General features: G+C 31.0%; 1 protein-coding gene across 1 annotated transcript; it reads right to left on the bottom strand.

The window, feature by feature from the left end:
• Window positions 1-14: 14 nt before the first annotated feature.
• On the bottom strand, window positions 15-25,602 carry LOC115879748 (venom acid phosphatase Acph-1-like). Its single transcript, XM_030896730.1, has 7 exons — window positions 25,127-25,602; window positions 19,767-19,871; window positions 10,655-10,894; window positions 7,442-7,592; window positions 5,502-5,663; window positions 2,760-2,977; window positions 15-274 (listed from the first exon to the last, which is right to left on the bottom strand). The coding sequence occupies exons 1-7, from the start codon at window positions 25,292-25,294 to the stop codon at window positions 119-121; spliced, it is 1,200 nt and encodes a 399-aa protein (XP_030752590.1). The 5' UTR covers window positions 25,295-25,602; the 3' UTR covers window positions 15-118.
• Between the last annotated feature and the right edge of the window lie 1,145 nt (window positions 25,603-26,747).

Below are 26,747 nucleotides of genomic sequence, written 5' to 3'. Positions count from 1 at the left end.
GATTGTAAATCATTTATTATTTCTTAAAATGTATCCTTCAAAAAACAATATTTTTATAACAATAAATAAAATAAAATATAATACTTCTTGTTCTTTCAATTTTCGTATTTTGGCACGATTAATCTAAATTCTTCGTTGCTTCACATTCCAAAGTGTAATTTTTCGGAATATGCTTTTCCATTAAACTGACAAAATCATCTAGTGGGCAGTATACGTCGCATCCTGATAAAGTCAATTCTTCTGGTGCTTCGTAGACATCCCTTATATACAAAACCTAAAAACAATTAATGGTTTAATATTTACTTATTTATGCCGGGTGTTTCTCAAAAGTGGCTCACCCCTATAACTTTTTAATTTCTTCAGATAAAAAAAACATTTAACACAGAGATTTACTATGTTAGGATATGACAATTGGGATTGATTGACATATTCAACTGAGGCGTCAAGTTGCAAAACCCGCCTTATCCATGTGTTAAAAAAATGGCCTAATGATATACAGGGTGGTCCGAACTGTATTCCGGAAACTTGGGCAGCATATTCTGCAGATAAAAATAAGTAAAAAAGTTCGTATAAATGTATGTCCTAAAATGTTTAGTTTCAGAGATACAGGGTGTAGAAGTTTTATTTTTATTTCGATTTTTTCCAAATAATTTCTGAAGTAACGTCAATATTTTGATGAAAATTGGTGTCTCGGAGTTTTTTGGCATGAGGAATTTGATTTTGATGTCATCTCTGTGACTTTTTACGTAAAAAATATCTCTTTGTAAAAATCGATACGACCAACCGTTATCAAGGTATTTAGAACGGAAATAGTCAATACATATCATTATTGACGAAAAATAAGCATGTTGAGTAGATAGTTCTTTGAGTAAATGATAGATCTGGGATATTTTTATTTTTTTAAACTAGGTAATCATAATTTTTTCTGCAAAAAAATGATGATAAAACAGTTTCTGTTGAACTTTTGGCACAAAAACATTTCAAATTTATGATTTCAGTCTAATAACTATTTAGTCAACATGTTTAATTTATGTCAATGACAGGTATTGATAATTTCGATTCCAAATATCTCGAAAACTATTACTCGCAGCGATTTTTACCAAGCAACCTTTTTTACGTAAAAAACGTCGTAAATATATAATTTTTTACATAGTAGATTCATACAGGTACGGACGAAAAGTTATTACTCTTCAAACTAATTAAAAAATATGTAGGTGGTACTAGTAGGAGTCATATTGACATCAAAATCAAATTTCTCATGTCAAAAAACTCGCAGACACCAATTTTCATTCAAATATTTGGCGGTACTTATTTGGAAAATTATTTGGAAAAACCGAAATAAGAATGAAACTTCTACACCCTGTATCTCCGAAACTAAGCATTTTAGGACATACATTTATACGAACTTTTTTTACTTATTTTTATCTGCAGAATGTGCTGCCGAAGTTTCCGGAATATAGTTCGGACCACCCTGTATATTAATAGTGGGACCCTGAAATCTACATAAACATAATCCCAAACTGCAGTATAAGTCACCTGTTCCTATATAAAATTCACTACAAATTACGTGTTTGCTTTTTATTGTCATTATTGTCACAAAAATCCCGCATTTGTTCACAAGCTTTTTACACAAGTATAATATTACTGACGTCTTTTCAAATCCTTACTTACTTTTAATAAAATAATATATTTAACAAATCAAGTTAGCATGCAAACACCGTATGTTCGAAAAAAAAACGGCATCCAGTGTCCAGTTGGCTAGGAAATGACGATCGATGACATTTCCAATAGAAATTTACATATAAAATGACAGCGTTCTTCATTTCATCGCCAATATGCATCATACAAACAAAACCCGCCTTCTACGAATTATTTTTGTTAGAACAACGAGATAACGAAACAATGATTCCCTCAATGGACACGTTTTTTGAAAATTAACGCTTCAAACATTTGCTAAAACAGTTTTTCCTTATTATCTCGAAACGTTTGTGGGGTAAGACGGGTTTTGCAACTTGACGCCTCAGTTGTTTTCGGTCATTTTCTGTTTCACCGGAAATGACTACAACTTTTTGTTTTTAAATGGCACCCTTGGTATTTTTTATTTTATTCCATAGAAAATGACACTCTGAATATAATGATATATCACATGTCAAGTTTTGACATTTTCGCTTAAAAAATCGTTTTTTAAATTTCATTCTATTAGAGTTTGTTAAAACACTTCTTTTTAAACAAGGAGCCTTGAAAAAACAGATATGATCGTCTAATATTTTTCGTTTCCTTTCCTGGCCAGTTAAAATTTAAGATGCCCAAATCGTATTTTTAATCATATTTCAATTTTTTCAAATGGAACGAGGATAGCTCATTAGCCTATTTGGAAGAATCATTTTTTACGAATAATTTGGTACCGCACACTTGGTATTTGGAGTACAATAATTGTCGTTATGAACCGCATGTTACAATTTCAAATAAACCATATGCGAAAATGTCAAAAGTTGTCATTTTATTCAGAGTGTCATTTTGTAACAAATAAAGTATAAAAGAATACTGAAGATGTCATTTAAAAATGAAAAGTTGTAGTCTGGTTGTAGTCATTTCCGGTGAAACAGGAAGTGACCGAAAACAACTGAATACGTCAATCAGTCCTGATTTATGTCATATACTAACGTACTAAATCTCGTTTTTTTATCAATTTTTTTATTAAAAATTACAGGTTATACGGCATGACTGAAAGCACGACAATTGCCTTGAAAAACACTTACTTTTACAGCATAATTTTGTCTGGAACGTAAATAATGGAGCTCAATGATCACAGCTGAGCTGTAGTTAGGAAAGTGTGTTTCATATAGATCCATAGCTGCCAAAATATTGATAACATTGTTTTCGTGTCCGGAGTATAAAAACATTTTTCTTTCATGGGGATGTAAAGAACCCTCGGTTTTCGCTACCATATTTGATATAACTTTAGCCAACATACGACCTAAAAATATTAATTCTATTATTAAGGAAACTTTTTATATGAAACTTGTCATCAGCAGCCGATGGTTCATGACATAATAACTGCATGTGAAGAGTTCTTTGTCAAAGATTTATTTAAAAGATGTTTTATGAAGAATTTGGCAGTGTAATATGTGTGATTTTATAAAATACTGAATATCAAAGCTTTATTCAGAACCTCCCAAAAAATTAGTGGAATAAATCAAAGAATATACCTAGGAATAAATTAGTGGTTTCAATTACACTTTATACTTTTTAGTTTACGATCATTCACAATGTCTAAAAAAACAATTAAAATTAATAAAATATCCTAGCAACAGCTTGCGGTAGTCTGTTGTATCCACAGAGAAAGCATAATATTTAGCTTATAAAACAATCTTTGAATAAGAAGACTAAGGAAGGAGCAATATGCTCCATGTATTCATGCATGGTGGGCGGAAAAAGCGCCATAAAAGCACTCTAGGGTGGGGATCCTTGACAGTTCTGTTTGACGATTCATTTGACACATTTGAATTTGATTTGAAATTTTGTGGATTTGTCAGTCTTTACGGAGCTTATTTTATGTTATTTATTATTTATTCTACTACTGATAGTTGTATAAAGGTAGTAAATCTAGATGGAAATTGTGGCAGCACTTAAATTAACAGTGACGCTATCGCGATTTATCGAAAAAGACTCTAAAATAGTTGGTTGTGTAGCGTGCGGTAGATCTCGGCAAAATTGAGGAAATAATGGAACAACTTTTCGCTAGTAACTGACTATATAATATACATACGTGTAGTAAACCGATCATTTATGAAATTCACTTAAATTAACTAAATTATATATTTTTTCTTGCATTTTAGCTTTTATTTATTACTTGTCAAAGATTAGATGTCAAAGAATTTAGATACGTTAATTTGACTTACCTGCTTTAGTAGCGTATCGGATGTTTGTGGTAATAAATACTTATTATAACTTATCTATTTTTATTAGAATTATATATTTTTATAACAATTTTAATAACTACCAACATTTATTCACAACGTAAAATAAAACAACAAATTATTGAGTCTACCCTTTGAATAAGAAGACTAAGGAAGGAGCATATCAAAAATCTTAGGTACACCGCGATGGGCCTCAAATATGGCCGACTTAAATTCCGGTTTATCAGTGTCGTTCTAATTGTATTTAAAAAATATAAAACTATGATGTAGGGTAGACGTGGGGTAGACTCAATAATTTTTTGTTTTATTTTACGTTGTGAATACATGTTGGTAGTTACTAAAATTGTTATAAAAATATATAATTTTAATAAAAATAGATAAGTTATAATAAGTATTTATTAACACAAACATCCGATACGCTACTGAAGCAGGTAAGTCAAATTAACGTATTTAAATTCTTTGACATCTAATCTTTGACAAGTAATAAATAAAAGCTAAAATGCAAGAAAAATATATAATTTAGTTAATTTAAGTGAATTTCATAAATGATCGGTTTACTACACGTATGTATATTATATAGTCACTTACTAGCGAAAAGTTGTTCCATTATTTCACCTTCAATTTTTGCCGAGATCTACCGCACGCTACAACCAACTATTTTAGAGTCTTTTTCGATAAATCGCGATAGTGTCACTGTTAATTTAAGTTCCGCCACAATTTCCATCTAGATTTACTACCTTTATACAACTATCAGTAGTAGAATAAATAATAAATAACATAAAATAAGCTCCGTAAAGACTGACAAATCCACAAAATTTCAAATCAAATTCAAATGTGTCAAATGAATCGTCTAACAGAACTGTCAGGGATCCCCACCCTAGAGAGCTTTTATGGTGGCTTTTCCGCCCACCATGCATAAATACATGGATAGCATTATGCTCCTTCCTTAGTCTTCTTTTCAAAGAGTCTACCCCACGTCTACCCTACATCATAGTTTTACATTTTTTAAATAAAATTAGAACGACACTGATAAACCGGAATTTAAGTCGGCCATATTTGAGGCCCATCGCGGTGTACCTAAGATTTTTGATATGCTCCTTCCTTAGAAAACAATAAACTTTTGATTTCTAACCAAAATTTTTCTTGACGGGTGATAATCAAAGGCCAAAATGACATTCCTCGCAAATTTTGAAGTATAATTAGCGAAAAAGTCAAAAGTTTGTTAACTTTTTCCATTAATTGAAAATTACTACCACTAATTATGACGTTCTGAATGCTTACATTAAAATTAGGTGAATAAACTTCTACGGCTAATTGAAACTTTTAATTTATTCCACTGATTTCGAGGTTCTGAATGAACCTTAACACTGTCAAATTTTTATTAAAATATCTTTTATAGTGTATTAGCGGCCTTAGAAACATATTATTAGTTAGAGTTTTTTTATGTTTAGTTCGATTGATTCCTATGAAATGAAGTTTTTAAAGTTTTTTAACGAGAAAACTAACTGGAATCACCCTATATAAATTAGTTGAATTAACGATGTAATTAACATATTAAGAGTCATGGAAAGAACAACATACCTCCGTTAAGCCTCTTCAAAATATGGTTCGAATTCTCCAATTCGCATTGTTTGGCAGCTATTATTGTCACTTTTTCGGGGTAGACTTTTTTAGTCCACTCAGGCAAGGTCAAGTTCATTGTTCTTTCGGCAGTCAATGTCTGATAAATTTGAAAAACGTCACCTAGAAAGTTAATTAATTAATAATTGTATTGTTTACTTTATGGTGAAGTCCGTATGTAGAATATAAAAGAGGCTCGCACCAAATCAATACCGGGTGCGTCTAAAATTGGCTCACCCCTATAACTTTCTTATTTTTTCAGACAAAAAAAAACGAGATTTAGTGTGTTAAATACGACACAAATTAGGATTGATTGGCGTGATCAATTTTTTTCGATCATTTCCTGTTTCAGCGGAAATTACTACAACTTTTGATTTTTAAATGGCATGATATTTTTAGCCGACCATACCAACAGGTATGGTAGGCTATTAGGATCGGCAAAAAGTTTTTTTAATTTCACTCAAAATGAGTTATTTGGGTCATAAATGACCTAAATACAAAATATTTTCATGGTGTCTGTCTGTCCGTCTGCCCGTCTGTAACACGATAACTCAAAAACCGCTAAATCGATTTTAACCAAATTTGGCACAAAAATACTGTGGCACCCGAGCATCTGGCCATTAATTTTTGGTTAGGGTGGGGGGGTTGGTAAGAGGGTATGGGAGGGGGTTAAAAATTTAAAATAATCGTAACTCCAAAATTACAGTAGCTAGCGAAACACGGTTTTCAATTTAAGATTAGGAATAATTTTTGCAACAAAATTAGTAATAACATCAAAATCAGTCAAAGTCGCAGTTTTTGAGATATTCCGTGTTTCCGTAGTCCGTTTTTGAGAAAATCCAAACTCCCATCGGACGCGACCCCAGGTGGCGGATAGGGGAAATAACCGCGGACCAAAATTGGAAAAATTCCTTTACTTTGAAACTAAAAGAACTGCCTACCAACTTTTTATTAACATATTTTAGTATGGGCGGCTATACGTGCCTCACGGCGCCAATTTTTTTACTTTATTCGATAGAAAATGACACTCTGAATAGAATGATATATCGTATGCCAACTTTTGACATATTCAATTATAAAAAATAGCATTTTAAATTTCAATTTAGGGTGCCATGGTCATAAATATAACGACAATTTGACTCGAAATGACAAATATGTAGTACCAAATTATTCGTAAAAATACTTTTTCCAAATATGCTAATGAGCTACCCTCGTTCTATTTGAAAAAAATGAGATATGATTAAAAATACGATTTGGACAAATTTGGGCATCTTTTGACCGGCCAGGACAAGACACGAAAAACATTAGACGACCAAATTTATTTTTCCAAGGCTCCTTGATTAAAAATTAATGTTTTTAATATGGCCAGGGCACTCTAGATTGAAATTTAAAATACTATTTTTTTAAAACAAAAATGTCAAAAGTTGACATATGATATGTCATTTTATTTAGAGTATCATTTTCTATCGAATAAAGTAAAAAATACCAACGGTGCCATTTAAAAATCAAAAGTTGTAGTCGTTTCCGGTGAAACAGGTAGTGGCCGAAAATAATTGAATACGTCAATCAATTTTTCAAATTCTAATTTATGTCATATACTAGCATACCAAATCTCGTTTTTTTATCTGAAATAATAAAAAAGTTACAGGGGTGAGCCACTTTTGAGACGCACCTTTTATTGTAATAATTAAAATAAATAATTATTTTAACCAGATTTTTAATATTTTTTATATTTTTCTGCTACATTTGCACGGTACGCCATACACGGTATTAGTTGAGTGCCGAATAACCAAACCAATCTAAACCAAACAAAAAAATGTATCATTTTGTAAAAAATTCTATAAAATGAACATAAGAAGTGTACTATAATTTTTATTTATTAATATTAAATGAATACATACCAAGTTTATTCATTGGCTTTCCAGTATGATTGGAAATATATTGCAGAGTTTGCCTGTGAGTTTTTAGAAAAGCTAGTGTCTCATCAGATTGTAAAGCTTGGTCGAGTTCTTTCATATATCTGGGACAGTATGAGTTTGGTCGCTTCAAAGTCTGAAAAGAAAATTTAATATTAGGAAAATGGTCATTATTAAGTAAAAATGCGTCACTATGCCTATGCCACCCTCTTTTATTCTCCCTTGACTATTCTATTATACAGGGTGGTCCGAAATGTATTACGGAAACTTCGGCAGCATATTCTGCAGCAAATGTGTGTCCTAAAATGCTTAGTTTCGGAGAGTGTAGAAGCTCCATTTTTATTTCGATTTTTTTCAAATAATTTCTGAAGCAATTTTGATAATATATAAGCAATAAGAAATTTGATTTTGATGTCAATATGACTCCTGCTTGTAGAGGGCGCCACCTGTATATTTTTACTAGTTTGAAGAGTAATAACTCTTCAACCGTACCTGTATAAAAATACTGAGTGAAGAAATATACATTTACGAGGTTTTTTTACGTAAAAAAGATATCTCGGAAAAAATACCGATACGAGTAATGGTTCTCGAGATATTTGCAATCGAAATTATCAATACCTGTCATCATTGACATTGACATAAATCAAACTTATTAACTAAATAGTTATTAGATTGAAATCATAAATTTGAAATGTTTTTGTGCTAAAAAGTTCCATAGAAACTGTTTAATCATCGTTTTTTCGAAGAAAAATTTATGATTAATTTAAAAAAATAAAAAGTTCCCGAATTTATCATTTCAATCATATACCTAACTATCTACTCAACATGTTTATTTTTAATCAATAATGACATGTATTGACTATTTCCATTCTAAATATCTTAAAAACGGTTGCTCGTAGCGATTTTTAATAAGAGACATTTTTTACGTAAAAAATGACGAAAATGTATATTTTTTCACTCAGTATTATACAGGTACGGACGAAAAATTATTACCCTTCAAAACAGTTAAAACACATGTGGGTAGCGCCCCCTACAAATAGGAGTCATATTGACATCAAAATTAAATTTCTCATGTCAAAAAACTCCCAGATACCAATTTTCATTCAAATGTTGACTGTACTTCAGAAATTATTTGGAAATAATCAAAATAAAAATGAAATTTGTACACCCTGTATCTTCTAAACTAAGCCGTTTTAAGACATACATTTATACGAAATTTGCACTTATTTTTATCAGCAGAACATGCTGCGGAAGTTTCCGGCATACAGTTCGGGCCACCCTGTATATTTAATTTGCCATTTGTCATTTTTAAAACAAAATAAATACCACTTAGTCTTATTATTTTTCTTTCTTTAGAATTATTTCTTTATTGTTTTAGTTATGTTTTATTGACTTATTGTAATTTTATTTATACAGGGTGGTCCGAACTGTATTCCGGAAACTTTGGCAGCATATTTTGCAGATAAAAATAAGTAAAAAAGTTCGTATAAATGTATCTCCTAAAATGCTTAGTTTCGGAGATACAGGGTGTAGAAGTTTCATTTTTATTTCGATTTTTTCCAAATAATTTCTGAGGTAACGTCAATATTTTTATGAAAATTGGTGTCTGGGAGTGTTTTGACGTGAGAAATTTGATTTTGATGTCAATATGACTCCCATTTGTAGGAGGCGCCATCTCCATGTGTTTTAACTCTTTTGAAGAGTAATAACTTTTCGTCTGTACCTGTATAAAAGTACCGTAAAATGGGGTGAATAGAAACATAGTGGTGAATAGAAACAAAATTTCTGAAAAAAATCAAATCACGATTAAAAATATTCAAAGTAAAAAGAGTCGACATATCTAATTTTTCTATCATTGGTAATACACAATAAAATGTAAAAACTATATTTTTATCTGTGGCAGCACTGTTTCTGTCAATCAGCTCATCAATAAATGTGAGATCGATTTATCACCTATTTTGTATGGCACTTGAAAACTTTATAAATAAAATATTTATTTTTAAAGTAATACATAAGCTGGTACATGTAAGTTGTCATATTATATGTATTGTTAATTATTGTTAAACCTACTTACATATGTAATAATTTACTGTTTCTAATCACCTTGTTGGAAATAGAGTAGATAAAAACCTTAACATCAATGTGTGTTTCTATTCTCCCGAATAGCAGGTGAATAGAAACACAAATGTTATTTTTATTTAATATTTATATGCATATTTTTCAAAAATCAAATTATATGTATACGCAAAGAACAAACAAAGACCCATGTTTTAAAATATTCGGGAAAATAATACCACATTTTTATCAACTGGTATATCGCTAATAGCCTACGAAACTGTTTCTATTCACCCCATTTTACGGTACTGAGTGAAAAATTATTCATTTTTTTGACTTTTTACGTAAAAAATGTCTTTTGATAAAAATCTCTACGAGTAACCGTTCTCAAGATATTTAGAATGGAAATAGTCAATACATGTCATTATTGGCAAAAAATAAACAAGTTGAGTAGATAGTTATTTGCGCTGGTGGGTTCATACTGCCAAATAAAATAAAATAAGAATAAAATAAAATAAAATAAGAAAGTTGGTTATATGGGATACCGTACACGAGTTCATACAACTAAATAAAATAACAAATAAAATAAGCATTGGTTAACTTTTAACTTCTTTATTTTATTTTATGTCAGAGCGACTTTGCGCACGCTTAAACTGGCTTAAATCTAACCTACAAATTTTTCAGTTTGGATTTAATTTATTTTATAATTTTACATAAGTATAAATTTATAATATAGTATGCATCGAATAAATAAATATACTATAAATAGTAAAATTACTATAAACAGTCATTAAACTTAACTTTTACTCAGTAGTTTTATACAGGTACGGACAAACAGTTATTACTCTTCAAACCAGTTAAAAAATATGTAGGTGGCGCCCTCTACAAGTAGGAGTCTTATTGACATTAAAATCAAATTTCTCATGTTAAAAAACACCCAGACACCAATTTTCATCCAAATATTTATGTTACTTCAAAAATTATTTGGAGAAAATCGAAATAAAAATGAAACTTCTATACCCCGTATCTCCGAATCTAAACATTTTAGGACCTATATTTATACGAACTTTTTTGCTTATTTTTATTTGCAGAATATGCTGCTGAAGTTTCCGGAATACAGTTCGGACCACCCTGTATACTTACGTAGTCAATACTGTCCTTATCATAGTCAACTGGGATCGGCTGCCACTTAAGTTCCTCGTGCCATTTTTGAGACTTTCCCGGAGGAAAGAGACCAGCCAAAGCCAGAAGTGCAGACATTCGAGTTCTGTCGTAATCGGTACTTTTAGTTTTTATTATTTCCGGTGTATAAATTTCATCCAGAAATTTGTTGTACCTTTTTCTTAATGCTTGTCCTAAGGTGTGTGCCATGCTTTTTCCATTCTGTAAAAATTATTTTATTGGATATTTTCTTCGAGAGATTTTGGTAATATCAGAGATTATTCAATAACCAACTATATACAGGGTGATTCCTGTATGCGAGTCATGCTTTCGAGGAATGATGTGGTACGTCGAAATATTAATTTTGATATAGCACACTATGGGTCGGAAATGTCTCTTACGCAAGATACAGAGGGTGTTAAAGTTTTTGAAAAATTAAAGATATTCTTTAATACTTTTTTAACAGTTGAAGGTATCGTTATAAAATTTTATTATAAGAGTCTACCTAATAAAGATACTTTAAATGTAAAAAGAAGAGGTTTTAGCTTCAACCAGTGGCGTAGCTGTGATACGCATCGGTTAATATTTTCAAAAAAAAATAGTACGCCGCTGATAAAAATAAAAATTTTGAGTTTTTTTATTTACTCGGCTTATTTCCAAGAAAAAATGTCTCTTGCAACTTTCTTCTATCTAACACCATTTTGTCACAATTTAAAAATAAATATTTTTTTAATGAAAACCTTAAATATGCGAATTATTATAACTACCTTAAAACTAAGAATTTTAACAATAAAAAAAATTCCAGTTTAAATTTATAATTTTTTAAAAATTTATTTAGAGCTAATAGTAAAAAGTACTAAAGTTACCCAAGATGAAGGGAGCTAACGATGCACATATGTGTTTCTGCCCTCTAGTTATAATAATTCGCTGTATTTAAGATTATCATTAAAAAAATATTTATTTTTAAATTGTGACAAAATGGTGTTAGATAGAAGAAAGTTGCAAGAGACATTTTTTCTTGGAAATAAACCGAGTAAATGAAAAAACTCAAATTTTTATTTTTATCAGTAGCGTACTATTTTTTTTTGAAAATATTACCCGATGCGTATCACAGCTCTTTCAACCGCCACTAGTTGAAACTAAAACCTCTTCTTTTTACATTTAAAGTGCCTCTGTTAGGTAGACTCCTATAATGAAATTCTATAACGATACCTTCAACTGTTAAAAAACTATTAAAGAATATCTTTAATTTTTCTAAAATTTTAACACCCTGTACCTTGCGTAAGAGGCATTTCTGACCCATAGTGTGCTATATCAAATTTAATATTTTGACGTCCCCTATCATTCCCCGAAAGCATGATCGACTTACAGGGATTACCCTGTATATAAATACTTATTACATGAGATCGGTATTAGAAGGGATAATCAGATACACGAAATTCTACGAAGAATAGGTTTGTCGTGGGCGGCATTCGGTAAACTAAATCATATACTGAGATCTGATATTCCAATATGTTTAAAAAGAAAGGTCTTTAACCAGTGTGTCTTGCCTGTCCTCGCGTATGGAGCTGAAACATTTACTTTGACAAAAAAGAATATACACAGAATACAGGTCATGCGAAGGAAAATGGAAAGGTCCATGTTGGGAGTTACACTTAGAGAAAAAATACCTAATCATACCATACGAAATCAAACAGGACTAAGAGATGCGGTGATATCTGTCTTACATCTTAAATGGAATTGGGCAGGACATGTGGCTAGGATAACAAATGGACGGTGGACAAAGAGATTTGTGGAATGGAGAACAAGACACGAGGCCTATAGAAGCAGAGGACGACCTCCTAGTCGATGGACAGATAATATTAAGAGAGTGGCTGGAAACTGGATTCAAGTGGCACAAAATAATAACTGGAGCTACAACATCTAGATCAGAGATTTTTTGTAAATCATTGTTTCACTACGAGTTCTATCTATTGAAAATATTTTTTTCCAATATGGCGGCACTTCCGGAAATACCGGAAGTTGACAGTAACTTTCTTAATTTAAATGGGTATATCTATTTTTTATTACATATTTAAATTCTCTGTAAAATTTTGTGAATTTTGATATTAAACCGGTTAGGTATAGAGTACCTAACATCAAGCGTTTTTGAAAAAAAACATATTCAAAGTTTTTGGACAAAAAAATGTCTTACGTAGATGGCAAGAAAGTCCAAGAGCTCGGGATTATTTTTTACATACTATGTAAAATCGCTCATGAATTATTATTTTTTTATTAACTATTGTTTTAAAATAACTGCTAACATAATGGTAAAAACCATAAGTGATGTGTCCGACCGCAAAAAATACATTTTTTTCGTATTTCTCAAAGCACCATTACATAAAATCTATTTTATTGAAAAAACTGCATTTTTAAATTTTCTGTTTTTATATACCGGGTGGTACATCGTCGCGTCGTTGGAAACATAGGAAATCCCATGCAAATTTTGAAATGTCCGAATATTGGCTTGGCTGGAAGTGGTTTGGTACAGCTAAGAGGTTTTTTAAATATCTGCTTATGCTGAATATGCATGTCAAATTTGAACAAGCCGTTTTAAATAAGTAATTTAAAAAAAAACTGCATCTATTTTTAGATTAAAACTGAACAGGTAGTAATGCAAAACCAGTCAAATGTCAACATATTTTAAGTTGTCAAGCTATGCCAAATGTAATTAGTTGCGCTGTTAACAATACTAATAAGTTATAGTACATACGCTCCTGCGCTGAGTATCTTTAAATGTATTTTGTAATAAAACAACGGTTTGAATGAGGCAAAACTCTAACGCTTAGAAAATACAATAATTTCACATTAACAAAGTTATAGAATGACAACTTAAGGTGCCTACGTTGGCATTTGCCTGGTTTTGCCAGTGGCGGCTCGTCAGGTGCAGTAGGCGAAGAGGCACTTCACCTTTGAATAAGAAGACTAAGGAAGGAGCATAATGCTATCTATGTATTTATGCATGGTGGGCGGAAAAGCCACCATAAAAGCTCTCTAGGGTGGGGATTCTTGACAGTTCTGTTTAACGATTCATTTGACACATTTGAATTTGATTTGAAATTTTGTGGATTTGTCAGTCTTTACGGAGCTTATTTTATGTTATTTATTATTTATTCTACTACTGATAGTTGTATAAAGGTAGTAAATCTAGATGGAAATTGTGGCAGAACTTAAATTAACAGTAACACTATCGCGATTTATCGAAAAAGACTGTAAAATAGTTGGTTGTGTAGCGTGCGGTAGATCTCGGCAAAAATTGAGTGAAATAATAGAACAACTTTTCGTTAGTAAGTGACTATATAATATACATATAGTTTGTGAAACGAATAACTTTGAATTTGACAGTTCCCGCGGGCTTTTCTAGTGTTAGTTTTATTAGGTTAGCACTTTGAATAAGAAGACTAAGGAAGGAGCATAATGCTATCCATGTATTCATGCATGGTGGGCGGAAAAGCCACCATAAAAGCTCTCTAGGGTGGGGATCCTTGACAGTTCTGTTTGACGATTCATTTGACACATTTGAATTTGATTTGAAATTTTGTGGATTTGTCAGTCTTTACGGAGCTTTATAAAGGTAGGTATTACGGTCTTTATAAAGGTAGTAAATCTAGATGGAAATTGTGGCAGAACTTAAATTAACAGTGACACTATCGCGATTTATCGAAAAAGACTCTAAAATAGTTGGTTGTGTAGCGTGCGGTAGATCTCGGCAAAATTGAGTGAAATAATGGAACAACTTTTCGCTAGTAAGTGACTATATAATATACATACGTGTAGTAAACCGATCATTTATGAAATTCACTTAAATTAACTAAATTATATATTTTTCTTGCATTTTAGCTTTTATTTATTACTTGTCAAAGATTAGATGTCAAAGAATTTAGATACGTTAATTTGACTTACCTGCTTCAGTAGCGTATCGGATGTTTGTGGTAATAAATACTTATTATAACTTATCTATTTTTATTAGAATTATATATTTTTATAACAATTTTAATAACTACCAACATTTATTCACAACGTAAAATAAAACAACAAATTATTGAGTCTACCCCACGTCTACCCTACATCATAGTTTTACATTTTTTAAATAAAATTAGAACGACACTGATAAACCGGAATTTAAGTCGGCCATATTTGAGGCCCATCGCGGTGTACCTAATATTTTTGATATGCTCCTTCCTTAGTCTTCTTATTCAAAGGGTTAGCAAGTTGCGGCCATGCTGACGCAATGCCGTCTCTAATAGAACAGCCTCGGAGCGAGATTTATGACGTCACGCTAGTTAGATACTACGGATTAATAAATATGTATTAATTAATAAATATATATGTTACTGTAAATGTCCGAAATGCGGCAAAAAACCCAGGATAAGCGCGCTAAACCTAGGATTTACCAAATTCATTAATTAATTAGGTTAGCCTGGTTATTTGGAGGATGTTAATGCATTGGTTAGCCTTGTTATTTGGAGGGTCTTAATGCATTGGTTAGCCTAATTATTTGGGGGGTGTTAATGCATTGGTTAGGTGGTTATTTGGTGAGGTTGGTTGGTTTTTACTACCACTTGCTTTTGGTAAATCCTCGGTTTTACCGCATTTCGGACATTTACAGTAACATATATATTTAGTATATTTTATATGTAATTTTTTGGATTATATTCGACACTATTTTTTTCATATGACACAACACTGATGAAGGCTATAATGTGAGCTGAAACCAAATGAAAAAAAAATGAAAAACCAAATGAAAACTTAATCAGCGTTTTTCCCAAACCTAAATCCCAAGAAAATCAAAAATTTTAGAATAATTTTGCATATAAAATGACAGCGATCTTTATTTCATAGCCATCGCTGACGCCTTTTTTTCTATGATATTGTATTATTCGCAAATATAATTTTTCGAACATTGGTACTTGCAAAATATGCATATAAATTTTGTGAATGTAAATAATAATAATACGTCACTATTAGTAGATATTGAATGTTTTTTGTTAAATTAGATCGATTTTCAAACCCCCAAATTTAAAATATATTTTACATTTTACCCATTATCTTATGTACCTATTCATTATTTGTATATTGTAAAACATTTGCTGCATTTGTATCATCGTTCATAGTTTATTTGCCAAAGTATTTAACTACGCATGGTATCATTGATGACGTGCAACGAAAGTTGTTTTAGTTCCCTTTATATTGTATTTATTAACTGTACATTAAGTATATTTCATGTAAACTATATCGTTTTTAAAATACAAACCAAAAATACGAGGAATAATTGTTTTCCATGTATTCTACAACATATTTATTAATCCGTAGTATCTAAGTAGCGTGACGTCATAAATCTCGCTCCGATGCTGTTCTATTAGAGACGGCATTGGTCTGATATTTAGAAATGTCAAAAGCTGATGACATTTTACTTTTGACAATTATGTCATTTAGTGTTGATTTTTGCAAGAAGAGGAAGAACTGTCACTTGTTTTATTTTATTATTTTCCTTTTTTATTTCATGAAAGTAAAAAGAGTTACCTATCTGATTCGTTCAGGCACTCAATTCAAAGAATATCAGTAACTTTTTTGATAGAGGGATTTTATATTTGCCATGTTGGTGAAAAATAACGGTCAAAATTCAAAGTTATTCATTTTATAGACTATACGTGTAGTAAACCGATCATTTATGAAATTCACTTAAATTAACTAAATTATATATTTTTCTTGCATTTTAACTTTTATTTATTACTGGTCAAAGATTAGATGTCAAAGAATTTAGATACGTTAATTTGACTTACCTGCTTCAGTAGCGTATCGGATGTTTGTGTTAATAAATACTTATTATAACTTATCTATTTTTATTAGAATTATATATTTTTATAACAATTTTAATAACTACCAACATTTATTCACAACGTAAAATAAAACAAAAAATTATTGAGTCTACCCCACGTCTACCCTACATCATAGTTTTATATTTTTTAAATAAAATTAGAACGACACTGATAAACCGGAATTTAAGTCGGCCATATTTGAGGCCCATTGCGGTGTACCTAAGATTTTTGATATGCTCCTTCCTTAGTCTTCTTATTCAAAGCACTTCACCGAAAAAAATACTCAAATTATAGAAAAAACTTAAATTATAGAAGAAACTTATAATATATATAAAAGGCTTAAAATATTAATTTAGTTTAATATATTTACGTGTATTTAAATAATAAAATGGTAATTTTTTATAAGTTATTTTTTTTTCGGGTGGACCTCTGCATAATAGGTCCATTGCATCGTTCATTCCGGCTGAAAAAGTAGCATTATTGGCCCGCATGCGCCTACGTTACCACGAAGCCACAAGTGAAGTGAAAATATTTGTAAGTCGAGCGGCTGCACGGTTTCCATGGTTACAAGACGTCAGCCTAGCAGCAGCATGTAAATTCCCCGCCCCGAAATTTTTTATCGGCAACCGATGTGAATGAGTTTTTGGACAGTTCGCTTCGTCTTCCTTTATGCTAATATTCGGCTACTTCGGCGAGTAATTAACCGTGTAAAGACTGTAAAGTTGTTGATTATTTATTGTTGTTTGTTAATGGTTTTTGTTGATTTAACTTGTTAATTTTTGCTGTTTGTTTTGTTGTTGTGTTTTAAAACTGTTTTATGTGTGTGTTTGTATTAAAAAATGAACCAAATCAATGACTTGGTGTGCAATTTGAAACATGAAAAATTGAGCTGATTTACAAAAACTAGTAAGATTAGTAATATAAATAAGTCAAATTTATTTTGGTTAATATTGCTTAGTAAACATTAATGTAATAATAATTAATGTAATAGTTGAATAATAATTGAATGGCTCCTCGGTTGTAACCAACAACTTTTTTAATATCGAAATTTTAGTGTAAAAACCGAGGAAAAAACGTTATACCTATGAAAATTACAACCTTATTTCACTGAATTCTCTATTTTGAAAAAAATGTCGGTTACAACGTTTTTCGGGGAAGCCCTTCAATAAATACAGTGTTCGCCATAAAGTTGGATCCATATAGACGGTTTTTTTTTGGTATTGGAGTTTAAAAAAAACTTTTTGTGGTGATCAATTCTGGTGTAAAAACAACTTAAAATACACCAAGTCAAAGGTGAAACATAATTTTGTTAGTAACCTTTTTTAAAATAATAATAATTAAACCAAATTTTAAAAATTTCTTTTAAATATTTTGTATTTGACAGCTCCCAGATGTTAGCTGTCAACTTTGACTTGGTGTATTTTAAGTTGTTTTCAAAGCAGAAGTGATTGCCACAAAAAGATTTTTTAAAACTGTAATATAAAAAAAAACGTCCATATGGATCCAAATTTATGGGGGCCACTGTATATAATGTATATTATATTTAATTTAAATTTAATTATATTTTCACTGGAATGCAAAATAATGTGTTTATCGAAAACTGGTTGTATCTCTTTTTACTTAATGTGTTTTAGCCCAAACTAAAACGAAAATATTATAGATATTAGTGTATAAATAATAACAAAAAAAATGTTAACATAATGGTGAATGCAGCAAAAATTTTTCAAATAATATTTTAAAAAATGTTGACAAAATGGCGAATGCGCCAAACATTTTTTTTTATTTTATACCCACGAGCCGCCACTGGGTTTTTGGGTTTTGCATTGTTACCTGTTCAATTTTAATTTAAATCAGATTTCAGCTAAATCCTTGATTATTTATATACAATTTTTTTACCTTTATTATATACAAAATTTTTAGGAATAATAAATGATAAACATTTAGATTGGAGTAATCACAAAGAAAATCTTTTAAAAAAGCTGGGGTAATAAACAAGTATATGGATGAGGAACCCTAAAAACTCTGTATTATTCCAATTAAGAAAAATCCTGATAATTTCGTCCATTTATAAAGGCATCGGTTCGAAACGTCGAGGGCGTCAAATGCTGTAGCCCGTCGCCAATTATGCCGAAATCAACCCACCTTTTTCTTCAATATCAGATCCTTAGTCCCACCCTGATGTTGCTCGTATCCAATTGTGCAGGGTGGGACCGTGTGCTCTATCGCTCACATAGCCTACCCACCAAATTTGGTCGCGATCGGACACCGGTGTATGCATAGATTTGACGTTTCTTACGTTAAAACTAACTGTCACAGTGACACGTGTCATACAGGTTAAGTAGTTGTTCTTGGTCCAATTTATCAACACATCAAATTTAATTTAAATCGGACGATTTTTTCGCCATTGATGATGGGGATAGTGCACGAAACGTCGTCAAAATATCGCGAAAAGATGACATGGGGCCCGAGTTACGAGGCTTCAAAGGCACATCTCAACTTTCTCGTTGGCTTACCACTTTTTCGACCGTTACCACTTTTCGTGACACTAGTCCATGTGTCACGGCCCTCAATTTTTTACTCCCAGCGCGCTTAAAGAAGTTTCACTTCATAAATATTTTCAACATGTTTCAAAGAAATAGGTTAAACAATGTGTGTCATTCAGGTTATTTTAACCATGACATTTTTTTTCATGGGTCTCCATATTAATACAGACAATAAAATTAATTTTAGGTACTTGGTACAGTACGTATTCAGTGCGAATTAAAAATTCTACTGTTGTACCATTTAGTTTTGTAATCACATCAATTGTTTTACAATAATATCAATTTTATTGTCCATCCAATTATATACATGGGGTGTCAAGAATCAGAGAAAAAACATTATAACCTATTTTTTATATTTTGATTTCTTTTTGAGTCTTTTTCCTTTTTTAGTAATGACTAATAAGTGCCCATAAGAAATAAAGAATAATTACAATACAAAATATGTCCAAGTCTTTACATTTTAGATTTTAGGCATATGCTTCTTTAATGAAACTCACCTTTATAATTTCCCATTAGAAAAAGACCAACTCTGATGCGTAATTTTTTTTGGGGACACCCTGTAGAGCTCTATATATTTTTATAAAGCGCTTTTAATTAACCTACATATGCTCCCAAAATTTCATTTCGATATAAATAACCGTTCTCCTTCGAGCCTCCGCGCCGTATGAGAAGCGCCACCCTGTATATACTTACGTTTGTCAGTTGCCCCCATCCCATTGGTTGAAAGACATCCAATTTATATGGATCGTTGGGATACCTATCCTTGTGTTCTGGCGTTCTGGCACCATGTCGAAAGAACTACATAAATAATTATGTTGTTAAGCAAATATAAAAAATCTGATAAAATATTTAACAAGATAAGATGTGTAACTATTTTTGCCAAGGCCGATCGCAATAACTGTTTTTTAAGGTCAATTTGAATAAAAATAAAGAAATCTAAAGGTTATACCACGTTGTACTTATATACAGGGTGTTTCTTAAATAGGAATGCTAATATATGATATATTTGATACCAATTAAGCTTTTAGTTATGTAATCGAGGGTGAGATTTTTAAATTCATTGTTGCCAACTAGAATTTAAATTTCCCGCTGGGTATGCAGATGGTAGCTCTGCTATAAAATGACATTTTTTGTTGCCACATTTATTTATTTTTTTCCTGAGATTGTCATTCGTTTAGTTTAGTTTTACAAGTTTTTGGTTTAAATAAATAGTGTTGCAATACTTTAAGTTTAAAAATGTTTACTAACAGACTTTACAGTCGAACATAGTTCTTTTTAGAACCTCTTTTAGTGCGAAGTATACAAGATAGCTTAATAGCCGTAAAAAACTCATCGCAACTTTATTAGAATATTTTGAACGGGAAAGCCGTAGTAATGGCTCTTTATGTCCCTTAAGTGCTGTTAAAGAGGTGAGTTTTGTTAATGTAAATAATAACTTTATATATTTATAATTAATTTATTTTCGTTTCCTAAAATATTTTGATTAAAAGAAAGTATGTAAAAGTGGGCAACGCTGTGCCGGTCAAGCTTAATCACGTGACTAAAAGTTAATTTGATATGAACTTATGAGAAAAGCCCAAATTGGTTTATTTGTTACCAGAAATAATGTTGAAAATGCGTTTTTTTATTTATCTTATTGTGCATATACGAATTGCAGCACTAAAAAAGCTCAGATTTTCAATCTGGGTGTAATTACTTAACTGTTTATGAATTATTATTATTAAAGTAAACTATATTTGCATTCGCATAAGAGCCACTCGTATGTGACTTAAATTAGTTATTTGCTCTAAGACACTTTTTTTCATCAATATATTCCTAATTCTTTGATTTACAATTTATTGCTGTTGAGATTTCAATAATGCAACTTAATACGCAACAAACGACAGCCTACATGACAGTGACATTTGTCTCTGTCATTTTAATTCAGAGGTATATTGGATTTTCTGTAATTTTTTGGATGTCGATAATAAAATTTCTTTAATGTGGCTTTTGAAATGAAAATCATTAATAGATTTTTCTTGGGTAGAGTCAGCTAAAAGATTTTGATAATTTTTGTAATTCTGTTCGTTATATTTTTAATTCTTAGAAAATTTATTTATACATGTAGTATAAACATTTTAAATTTATTAAGATATTAGATTATAGAGGAAAATTACCCATGATAAAAGGAATTAATAATAACAAATTATTTTAGTATACATGTAAGTAAAATTAATATCATGTTTGGTAAATAAATTACGGGAAAACCACTATTTAAAATATATTAATTATAATAAAAAACACATATTATATGGTTTATCCAGAAACAACTAGAACTAGGCAGAATTATTATCAATCTCACGGTGCACAAACAAGTTCACTAGGTAATGATTATAATACCATTTGTCATATACTAGATCAAAAGTTGCAAATAATCATATAATGGTTTTTTGAAAAATCCAAAATTTTCTTTTCACTAAACAAAATTCATAGACGTGTTTTTGGGAATGAAATATACCACTCAAAAAATATGTGCTCTTATTTAAGACTTACCCTGTACATGTATGGCTTTTGTTTTCATTTTATCCTGATATAAAAACTTTCACATACTACAGTATGTCCGCGGATTGTCTTTACAAGAGGAAAAACTTTTTTTATTATTGACATTTTGAGACAAATGCATCCTTCATAAAAGAGATGTGCTTGTTCTACATCATAGAACAATTCTACATGTAGTACTACATGAAAATATGGTAGAAAGTCCTAAAAACCAAAAGGCGTTTCTATGGTAATATCATTCCTATTTCATTCTTTGATATATTGTTATTAATAGAATTTTCATTAAAGGTCTATTACGCTGTACTGTTCGGGTCGCTCTCAGGGGTCGGGTAAAGCGGGTGTGTGGCCGAAGGAAATATATATAATATTTCAGAAATCTGCCTAAAGGTGCGTTTCCATCAAGCGCGCATAATGTTTGCAAATGTTCGCGAATGATCAGCAATATTTGCAAAAACATTTTTTTGTCCGGTGGAGATGTTATTTAGAATGTTTGCAAACGTTCGTGAACGGTCGCAAACCGATTGGCGATGTTCCGTCCGATGTCGGTACATCAAAGGGATTTGCTGTTCGTGCGCGTTTTGTGGAAACAGGTTTAAACGAAACTTTTTTTAAAACAGGGACCATTTGAATTTGAACGTGTCATTTTGTGTCGATAAAAATTAAAAATGGAGTGGGATAATGAAAAGTGCTTGAAATTGTTTGATTTATATAGATTAAAACCCGAAATATAGAAATCAACCCATAATTTATACCACAACAAATTTAAAAAACATGATGCATGGTGTGATATAGAAGCAAAAATGGAAACTACAGTGGACATTGTGAAAGCTAAATAATCTTTGGAATAATTCTTGATATAAGTGGCTTCGAAACTCTAAAGAGAACATAAGGCTGTTGTATCAATCTCCGGTGGCTAAAAACCGAAGTGTTATAGCCAAACTGAGTTCCACAGGAATACAGTCCCTGTAATTTGTATCTTTTTTACATATTTTAGGACCGATTAATGATATTAAGTATTGAAAGTCTTCTTGTGACATTCTAGAGAAATTCCTAAATAGACCACTTCTATCATCTGTTGTTATATGATATCACGAATCAGTTGTACTGAGTTTCTCGTTTTCAAGAAATATGACGTCCAAAACCTATGTTTTCTTTTCTTTCTTTTTTTCATAGTCTCCTTTTTCTTTCAAAACACACATTATAATAAAAGCAGCGGCATTTACAATAGCTGTTTTTCGCGGAGCCATTTTGTGCAAATATTCCTGATCGTTGACAAATGTTCACAAACTCACTGTTAATTCGCGAATTCTTGTCCTGTTCAAAAAGAGAAAAATAGAAACGAACCAACATTTGCAAACGTTTTCAAACAAGCCACATCCAAAATTCCAAACACACGTGCTTTGATTAAGGCTTGATTAAGGTTCCCAGAGCTTCAGCATTTGCTATAAAATACCGAGCAATTTGTTACAAAACCATATAAATTATATATCACTGTAATCACAAAAGTTTAGTCTACTTCCGTATAGTAACGGAATTTTAAATTATGTCTTTATTTTCCAGAAAATTTAGTTCAAACATAAGGAATATTTTATTGATGTTTGACCATCAAAATCTTAAAGATAAAGAAGTTGTCTAAAAATGTGTTACAATACGGATATAGTATAATTCTTTATCTTTAATTTCCTTCTTCATTTGTGTAAAAATACCTAGCCAGTTTTACATAAAATGTTAAATGCCGAACGCTTATTTGCTACTTTTTAGGACTAGTGAAATGGACTCTTAACGTCATATTTTTGCTGTGTTAAAATGTTAAAGAAACACAAAATTTATTTAGTTCGGAAAATGTGATAGTTTAACAACAGCAAAGTATATGACCTTAATCAAAATTAATAAGAACAATCTATCACAGCATCTATCAAAGAATGAAATCACAATGAAATCGAAATGATATCACCATTTAGGACTTGGAAAAAATGCAACAATATTTTCATGTTTTTTTAATTTTCTCTAAAACGGTATGCGAGACGGTATAAAAATTTGGAAAAGTAAAAACCGGGTTATCCATTTTAAAAGAAGCAACATTTTTTATGAAGAACGCATTTTTAATGTGAATAATAAAAAAGTTTTTCCTCTTTTAAAGACAATCCGGGGACATACTGTATATTATTTAAGCATATAAAAATTCCATGCGATGGAAAAAGCGGCATCAGAGTTGGCTTGGAAATGGATATTAATGTCATTAAGTATACAGGGTGGTCCGAACTGTATTCCGGAAACTTATTGGCAGCATATTGTGCAAATGAAAATACGTAAAAAGTTCGTATAAATGTATGTCCTAAAATGCTTAGTTTCAGAGATACAGGGTGTAGAAGTTTCATTTTGATTTTGTTTTTTACAAAGAAGTTCTGAAGTAAAGTCAATATTTGGATGAAAATTGGTTTGCAGAAGTTTTTCCACATGAGAAATTTGATCTTGATTTCAATATGACTCCTACTTGTAGAGGGCGCCACCTAAATATTTTTTAACTAGTTTAAGAATAATAACTTTTCGTCGTACCTGTGTAAAATTAGTGAGTAAAAAAATATACATTTACAAAGTTTTTTACGCAAAAAATGTTTCTTGGTAAAAATCGTTACGAGTAATGGTTCTCGAGATATTTGGAATCGAAATTATCAATACATGTCATGATGGATATAAATTAAACATGTTGACTAAATAGTTATTAGACTGAAATCATAAATTTGTAATCTTTTTCTGCCAAAAATTAAACAGAAAAAAAAATCATATTTTTTTTGCAGAAAAATTTATGATTAATTCAAAAAAATAAAAATTTTCCAAATTTATTATTTCAGTCAAGTAACTATCTATTCAACGTGTTTATTTTTTGTCAATAATGACATGTATTGACTATTTTCATTCTAAATATCTTGAGAACGGTTGCTCGTACCGATTTTTACCAAGATACTTTTTTTACGTAAAAAGTCACGGAAAGGACGAAAAGTTATTACTCTTCAAAACAGTTAAAACACATGTAGGTAGTGCCCTCTACAAATAAAAGTCATATTGACATCTAAATCAAATTTCTCATGTCAAAAAACTCCCAGACACTAATTTTCATCCAAATATTGACGTTACTTCATAAATTATTGGAAGAAAATCGAAATAAAAGTGAAACTTCTACACCCTGTATCTCCGAAACTACGTAGTTTAGGATATACATTTATACGAACTTTTTTACTTATTTTTATCAGCAGAATTTCCTGCCGAAATTTCCGGAATACAGTTCGGACCATCCTGTATAAAATTATATGGGGAATGTCATCCATCACACAATTTCCAAGCCAACTTGATGCCATTAAAATTTGCGCTGAAGCAAAAAAATGCTAATAAAGGATCAAAAAGAGCTTAAAAACGCGTTACGTATGTTGTAATTCATTTGTATCATTTTCTAAAAAAAGTCTTAAACTAAAACGATAAAAAAAATGAGTTAAAACGATAGAACAAAAGATACTCACCACACTGACCAGTCTGAGACCATCGTTGTTATTAATCGTGGGCCCGCTCGAGACGTAGGCGGTGCACACGAACAGAATAGTGAAAACACAATTCATTCTATGATTTACAACACTAAACAGGCCAATCACTACTAAAACTACTAAAAGATACGTAAATATTTGCACCATAAACTCACTAGCGCACCGCTCTATATACTTATCGCTCCCATGATAAAGCTCAATGGCGGTCAAGAAATATTTAAATGGAATAGAACCGTTTAAGCAATCTAAGGGGCAATTGGCGCGGGCAATTTCGAATTGTGACAGGTGCAATTTGAGATTTCGAATAACAACGCGTTAAATTCTTATTTAAGTCTTGTGACCATCTAGTTGGCGAGGATTTGGAGTGAGCACCGCACCAGTAATGATTCACGATCGATTTTTGCTTGTATTTATATGGATTTATGGTTTGGTCGATTGTAACTATATAGAGTGTGTCAGTTTAATTTTCTTTAACAATTTAAAATTTATTTTGTAAATAATACCATAGATCGAACAAAAAACGCGTCAAAGATGACTGGGGAATGAAGATCGATGATTTTATTTTTATATTAGGAAACCAAATAATAATATACCGTGCTGGCAACTGTTACTTTTGGGTCGGCATTTACCTATGTGGAAGTAAATCGCATAGGGATCTTATTAAGTCGGAGTGAGAGAAATTCGACTGACAGACGCGACGCGCGACGGTGTACTGTTGCGGCGTTGCCGATACGCCTTTCCCTATCAAGTAAAGTAAAATCGCGATCGCAAACCGCTTATTTTTAAAAGACTTTTTTTTCAAGAGATAACTAGATAAAATCATTAGACATGTTTCTGAGCATCTGAAATGGAATTATAAGTTATAAGGATATTGTTAGGGTGTCATTTTTTTTATAACCAGAAAACGTCAATAATCGCGATAATTTAAAAACTCAACTTTTTAACACATAACAAGAACCACTTTAGATATTGAAACTTTTTTTTATTTTTAAGATCGGATATTTTACAATATGTTTACATAAGAAATATTTGATGAAATATTTGATAAGGTTGTTTTTTCCATTCAAAAATTGTAAACAATCCATCCATTTACTTTTAGAGCATAGCAATTTTCAGCAATCGTGTAATTTTTTTATTAATAAAGATTTTCACATACTGTCTACAAAGAAAATACAGCAGAAATATTAACAAAGTTCTTGAAAAAACTACAATCTATTATTTCTAATAGATTTCGAAACTCAATATCGATTTTTGAATTCAGAGTTCTAATAGCGCGACCACTATCGAATACCCACTCAATTCTACTTATTTTTACCAAAAATGCAAGTGTTTCTAGCTTGCACCTAAAAAATTCAAGCTATAGGGAAAATTACAACGACTCGTTAATAAATAAACAAATTAAGTACCATGAAACGTAATTAATTCGTGAAGCTGAACGCATGACGTACACCTTTCCCTAGAACTTAGTACTGACAGAGGTATTGATCAGGGTTGCCACAAGAAAATTTTTGATTGTGCAGAACTTGACCATAAAAATGTGTAGCATTGTGTAGCAATCCATGACCAATAATTGTAAACTATCCAATAAGACAAAGAATAA

This window comes from Sitophilus oryzae, unplaced genomic scaffold (assembly GCF_002938485.1).
Source record: "Sitophilus oryzae breed Bouriz unplaced genomic scaffold, Soryzae_2.0 scaffold_1586_pilon_pilon, whole genome shotgun sequence".
Classification (NCBI taxonomy): domain Eukaryota; kingdom Metazoa; phylum Arthropoda; class Insecta; order Coleoptera; family Curculionidae; genus Sitophilus; species Sitophilus oryzae.
The sequence above is the reverse complement of the archived record's forward strand: the minus strand, read 5'-3'. Positions and strand labels throughout refer to the sequence as shown.